The 6,585-nt window shown below is 64.7% G+C and overlaps 2 protein-coding genes across 2 annotated transcripts; one reads left to right on the top strand and one right to left on the bottom strand.

The window, feature by feature from the left end:
• Positions 1-655: 655 nt before the first annotated feature.
• On the bottom strand, positions 656-1,108 carry MICPUCDRAFT_53702 (uncharacterized protein; the record flags this gene model as incomplete). Its single annotated transcript, XM_003063693.1, has 1 exon — positions 656-1,108. One exon carries the CDS (start codon positions 1,106-1,108, stop codon positions 656-658), a length of 453 nt encoding a protein of 150 aa, XP_003063739.1.
• A 541-nt stretch (positions 1,109-1,649) lies between these two features.
• On the top strand, positions 1,650-2,601 carry MICPUCDRAFT_22869 (uncharacterized protein; the record flags this gene model as incomplete). The annotated part of the gene is made up of 3 exons (XM_003063856.1): positions 1,650-1,809; positions 1,956-2,015; positions 2,201-2,601. 3 exons carry the CDS (start codon positions 1,650-1,652, stop codon positions 2,599-2,601), a joined length of 621 nt encoding a protein of 206 aa, XP_003063902.1.
• Between the last annotated feature and the right edge of the window lie 3,984 nt (positions 2,602-6,585).

Genomic DNA, 6,585 nt, shown 5'->3' with positions numbered 1-6,585 from the left:
GCCGCCGCCGCCGCCGCCGCCGCGCCCGCGAGCGTCATCCCCCTCCTCCTCCTCCTCCTCCTCCACTCTCCCGATCTCCGCCAGCGGGATCGCGTCTCTCCACGATCGGTCGTCCGCCCCCCCCCCGCCTCCGGGTCGTTCTATACAAGCGATTGTCGGGGTGGAGTTCAAAGGCGTCAGTTGGAGTTGAAAGGCGCCGAGGGCGGGGATTGAAAGCGAGGGGTGGGCGGAGAGATGCGCCGGCGAAAGTCCTTAAGGATTGGCGTCCACCTCGCGAACGGGGTCGTATGGGGACTAGTGTATAGAACGCACCTCCGTCGTCCTCCGCGCGCGTCTTCTCGACGAGGACCTCATCGCGCCCGTCCTCGCCGACGATCGCGCGCGACGACAGGCCGTAGTGCGCGGCGACCTTGTGCGCGAGGAGGCGGTGGTACGACGACCCGTCGAACGTCAACGTCGCATCGCGCGTCGTCGTCGCGCCGCCGCCGTCCTTGAGGAACCTGAGCGTCGTTCCGTACGAGCGAACGTAACGTCGGGGTGGAGTTGAAAGGCGTCAGTTGGCGTTGATGAAAGGCGTCGAGGCGCGTCGGGATTGAAAGCGAGGGACCCTGGGCGGAGAGACACGCCGGGAGAGAAAGTCCTTAAGGATCGACGTTCACCACGCGAACGGGGTCGTATGGGGACCAGTGTGAGATGACAGAACGCGCCTGAGCGTCGTCCGCTCGATCTTGAGGACGATCATCCGAGCCGCGCCGCGCTCGGCGAGCGCGTCGCGGAGGACGGGATCGACCCTCGCGCGCGCGACCGCGTCCGCGCGCGGGTCGCAGAACGAGCCGGAGCCCGCGGGCGCGGTCGCGCTCGGCGGAGGCCGCGACGCCGACGCCGACGCCGACGCCGACGCGGCGGCGGCGCCTCCCGCGATCGCGGCGCCCGCGGCGTCTCGATCGCGGGCGCGGTCGCCGGCGCCGCGCGCGCTCGGCGCCGCCGCCGTCGCCGTCGCCGTCGCGCCGCCGCCGCCGCCGGACGACGACGACGACGACGGCGCTTTCAGCGCCGCCATCATCGCCTCGAGCGCGTCCGCGTCTTCCCACGTGTCCGACGTCGCCATCGCGCTCGCCGCCGCGCCGCGCCGACTGCCCTCCGCGGCGCTCCCTTCGCGGTCTGTTCGACCTGACCGTCTCAAGCGTCATCTGAGGTACGTTCTACACAAACGCTTCACCCACCACTCAGTTTCAACATTTGATCGCGTCCCCTTTCACACGGACCGGTGAACTTTTTTTGACTGTGAAAAGACCAAAACCTCAAAGACCCAAAACCCAAAACCTGAGAAAAAACCAAAAACCTACACGCGCTACAGACGTCGCGCTCGGCACCCCTGCCCCAGTCGTCCGCAGTTGCCGGTGATCGGGTGGCTCTCCGCGCGTGCGCGCTTTGACGTCACGCGGCATTCGCTCGATCTTCGCTCCATTCCCGCTCTCGCACACGCGCACTTCACACGCTCGTCACACAGCATCATGTTCGCCGTCCGCGCCTCCGCCTCCGCCTCCCTCGCGTCCGCCGCGCTCACGCGCCGCGCGAACGTCGGCGCGAAGAAGTTCAACCCGCTCGCGTGCCACGTCGCGCGCAAGAGCACCAAGGCTAAGATCGGAATGACGGTCGTCGCCAACTCGGGCGAGAAGGACCCGAACGCGCCGTACGACATCTACCGCGACTCCCCGCTGCGGTACATGGGTTACGCGAACGAGGTCGGCGAGGCGTTCGCCGCGTTCGTCGGCGAGACCGGCGTCGTCGCGTCTTACGGCGTCGCGGGTGCGTCCCCGCTCGCGTCCTCCGTCGCGCGTCTCATCTTGAAAATCTATCCGCGCACGGATAGCGTTGGCTCGTTCGGCAACCGCGAAACGTCGCCGCCCTCGCGCCTCGCTGACGCGCGATCCCCTCCCGCCGCCTCCTCGCAGCGCTCTACGTGTTCGCGGACACCTTCGACAAGGGCAAGAAGGCGTACGAGGGCGAAGCCGGTGCGTCTCTCCGCCTCGCGCGCGTCGACCGCACGCGTCGCCTCGGAGCGATCGTTTTTTCCCGCCTCTCGCGTGTTTTTTTTATTTTTATGCGATGCCCGCGAAAAAAAACATTCAGTCCACTCCGTTCGCCGGTCTGACTCCTCCTCCTCCTCCTCCTCCTCCTCTCTCTCGATCTTCTACAGACGAGGACCAGAAGGTCAAGCGCGGCGCGATCGTGACCCTCGACACGCTCACGTGGCAGCTCCTCGCGTCCGTCTTCTGGCCCGGGTCGTTCATCCGGGTCATGGTTAACACGACGACGGTTGCGCTCTCTCTCGCGCACCTCGACGGCATCGAGGTCAACGGCTTCGACGTCTCCAAGGCGATCCCCACGATCGTCGGCCTCGGGACGATTCCCTTCATCGTGAAGCCGATCGACGGCACGATCGACACCGCGATGGAGATGTCCGTCACGAAGGCGTTGAACGGTAAGATCGAGGGCGTGCAGGACGCGGGCGTCGCGCTCGCGACCATCTCGGCGTGCCTGGTCGTGCCGCCGACGCTCTTCTCCGTCGCCGCCGCGATCAAGGCGATCGGCGCGTAAGGTCGAGGCTTTCGTTTAACGTGATCGACGGGCAGGTTGGTGCCATCGACGGAACACCATTCTTTAAATAAATGCGATAGAAGAGAAGGGGGGCGAAGCGAAGAGGGCGAGGAGTTCGTGAAGGCGCGCGACTCATAGCGGCGGCGGCGAGACGCGCATCGTTTGTAATAAACAACACCGATTCAACATGCGATGATGGATTTGATTTTCGCGCGTCAAAAACTTCGCGCGCGCTTCTTCTCGTAGTCTAGATTTAAGTAGCGTAGTTCTATAGGCGGTGGGCGCCGTGCCGTGCCTCACCGCTCGCCCGCGCTCTTCCCGACGCCCTTCGGCATCTTCCCCGCCGCGCCGTCGGAAATTTCGCTCTGCTTGTAAAAGTGCGGCGCGATGTCCATCAACCACGACGGCGTGATCTCTATCACCTGACGCATGTACTCTTTCGTCGTGAACACGAGCTCGAAGTACACGACCCATCTCGGGAGCTCCTTCGCGAGGCCGCTGCTCGGGTGGATCGCGACCGTCTGCGGGTTCTTCACCGTTCGGTACGACCCGTTTTTCTGCAGCTTGGCGGTGTTGTAAAAGAACCCCGACGTGATGCACTTCTTGATGTTCTCGAGGTTGTTCCGGTCGCTCACGAGTTCGATCTCGACGCGCTCCAGCAGACCCAACAGCTGATCGCGTATATCCCGCGCGCGTCGCATGCTTCGCACCTGCACGAAGTTCTCGTAGCACCACTGCGTGCTGAAGTCGCAGTCCGCCCACTGAGGGTCGTTCCATACAAAGCGATGTCGGGGTGGAGTTCATAGGCGTAAGAAGCGGAGTTGAAAGGCGCCGAGGGCGGGGATTGAAAGCGAGGGACCCTGGGCGGAGAGAAGCGCCGGGAAAGAAAGTCCTTAAGGATCGGCGTTCACCACGCGAACGCGGTCGTATGGGGACCAGTGTGAGATAGAACGCGCCTGATTGTACACGTTGAGCAACGCGAGATGATCGCCGACGCCGCCGACGTGAAACGCCTGGTGCGCGTGGTCCGCGAGCTGGAGCTTGTCCTTCGGCCTGTAAAATATCGTGTTCCCGCTGGATAACATGCAGCATATCGTCGCTATCTCGTCGCTGACGCCGTACTTGTCGCTCGCGACGAGCGTCTTGGAGAGCATCGGGTCCAGCGGGAACTCCGCCATCCGCCGTCCGAGCTTCGTGAGCTCGCCGCGGTCGTTCAGCGCGCCCAACGCGTACAGCTGTTCGAGCGCCCTCAGGAGCGTCTCCGCGGGGGGAGCGTCCATGAAGTCGAAGTGCATCAGGTCGTTGATCCCGAGCGACTTGAGCATGAGCACGACGTTCCCGAGGTTCGTGCGCTGAGGGTCGTTCCATACAAAACGATGATATCGGGGCGGCGTTGAAAGGCGTCAGAAGCGGGGTTGAAAGGCGTCGAGGCGTGTCGGGATTGAAAGCGAGGGATGAGCGGAGAGATGCGCCGGGTGAAAAAGTCCTTAAGGATCGGCGTTCACCACGCCGACGCGGTCGTACGGGGACCAGTGTGAGATAGAACGCGCCTGAATCTCCGGCACCGTGTTGGGATCGAGTTCGTTTTGAAACGACCACGCCGTGTACAGCCGGAAACACTTCCCCGGCGACGTCCGCCCGGCTCTTCCAGCGCGCTGCAGCGCGCTCGCCTGCGACGTCGGCGTGACCACGAGCGACTCCATCCCGGTCCGTGGGTTGTAGCTCTTTTGCTTGCAGAACCCCGGGTCGACGACGTACTTGATGCCGTCGATCGTGAGCGACGTCTCCGCGATGTTCGTGGCGAGCACCACCTTTCGGCCGCCCTCCGGCGGCGCGTCGAAGATCTTCGCCTGCAGATCCGACGGCAGCGACGCGTAGATGGGCGCGACGACGAGCTCGGGGATCTTGCTTCCCATGGACCGCACCCTGTGCCCGATCACCTCCTGCGCGGTCTCGATCTCTTCTTGGCCGGAGAGAAACACCAAGACGTCCCCCGGCGGCTGCGTGACGTGAATTTGCAGCACCGTGACCACCGCGGCGTCGAGGTAGTCCGCCTCCGGCTGCCGCGTGTACAGGATGTCCACCGGGTACCGCCGACCGGGAATGCGGAAGATGGGCGCGAAGTCAAAGTACTCGCTGAACTTTTCCGCGTCCAACGTCGCGGAGGAGATGAGGAGCTTAATCTCCGGCCGGAACCGCGCGATGTCCTTCACCAATCCGAACAACACGTCCGTGTGCAGCGTGCGCTCGTGCGCTTCGTCCACCATCATCACGCTGTACGACGCGAGGTCGGGCTCGCCCAAGAACTCGCGGAGTAACATGCCGTCGGTCATGTACTTCAGCTTCGTCTTGTCCGAGGTGCAGTCCTCGAAGCGGATGGAGTACCCGACTTCGTTTCCGAGTTTCACCCCCGCTTCTTCGGCGACTCGAGCCGACACGCTCATCGCGGCGACCCTTCTGGGCTGCGTGCACCCGATCTTCGAGTCGCCCTTCGCGAGACCAGCCTCCCACATGTACTGCGGGATCTGCGTCGTCTTCCCCGAGCCGGTCTCGCCGACGATGACGACGACCTGGTGGTCCTCCACGGCTTGGATCAACGCCTCGCGGTACGGGTAGATGGGCAAGGACGCGCGATCCGCCGCCATGGCTTCGCGTTCCGACTGCGCCTTCTCCGCCTTCTCTTTCTCCATGATCTCCCGCGCGGTGAGCTTCGGCTTCTTGACCTTCTTCCTCTTCACCATCATGCCGTCCTCCTCGACCTCCTCCTCCTCGCTGCTGCTGCTCTCCTCGTCCGAGCTCTCGCCGACGCCGCCCATGACCTCGTCCTTGATGAACTTAATCTGATCCTCGAAGACGTACTCGTACTGCTTCCCCTCCGGCGCCTTGTCTTGCGCGCCAAACTTCGCGGTCGCCATCCCGATCTGATGCTTCTCCCACACCTCCTGCTCCCTGAACGGGTTCGTGTCGTCCGCGTCTTTCGTGTCCTTGTACCGATCGAGCGCGACTTGGAACCGCTTATCCCGGCCGCTACCGTCGCCCTCGTCGTACGTATCCGGCATGCGATACCTGTCCTCCATCACCGCGTCGATGTCGCGAACCTGCGACGTCGCGAGCGCGTATATCTTCTTCCTGTACGCGATGTCCCTCTTCTCCTGCTCCGTGAGCTCCTCGCCCTGGAACAAGTACTCCTCGACCTCTATCATGTCCTTCAGCTCTTCGAGCTTTTGCGTCTCGCGCTTCTTCAGGTACTCCTCTCTCGACACCTTCCGAAGGTCCGGAAGCAGCTCGTTCTGCTCGTCCGCGGCGAGATGCTTCCCGCGCCGCGCTTCCTCCATCTTCTCCTCCAGCGTGAGCGCGCGCTCCGCCCCGGGCGCGAGCTTCTTCGTCTTGTTCTCGTCCCTCGCGCGCAATCGCTCTTCGAATTCCTCCTTTTCGATTCGATCCTTCTCCCGAGCCTCGTCCGCGAGACGCGTCGCCCTCGCCTCGGCGTCCTCCCCCGCGGCCTCCTCTTCCTCCCATCGCTTGCGCGCGGCGCCTCCCGCGCCGACCATCTCGAGCGCGCGCTCGCGCGCTCGCACCGCGGTCTCGTCCTCCTCGCTGTCGCTCTCCCCGTCCCCTCGCGTCGATCGTCGCAATTTCTTCGTCTTCGCCGCGCGCTTCTCCTCCTTCCGCTTCGCCTTCGCCGCCGCGCGCGCGTCCTCGCCCTCGTCGTCGTCGTCGTCGTCGTCGAGCATCGCGTACGCGCGGTTGCGCTCCGCGGCCGCGAGCGCGTCGCGCTCGTCGCGCTTCGCCGCGGACGTCGCCTTCCCCGCGCCGCGGCGATCGCCGCCGCCTCCGCCGATTCGCGCGAGGAGATCGCTCGCGAACGCGCTCGTGGCCGCGCCGCCCGGGAGTCCCTGCGCGCTGAGCTGGTCCGCCAGCGCGCTCGCGTTGGACGCCTTCTTACCTGCGGGAGCGGCGCGGGGGGGGGGGGAGGGGGGTGGA

Source organism: Micromonas pusilla, assembly GCF_000151265.4.
Source record: "Micromonas pusilla CCMP1545 genomic scaffold MICPUCscaffold_15, whole genome shotgun sequence".
Classification (NCBI taxonomy): Eukaryota; Viridiplantae; Chlorophyta; class Mamiellophyceae; order Mamiellales; family Mamiellaceae; genus Micromonas; species Micromonas pusilla.
The sequence above is the reverse complement of the archived record's forward strand: the minus strand, read 5'-3'. Positions and strand labels throughout refer to the sequence as shown.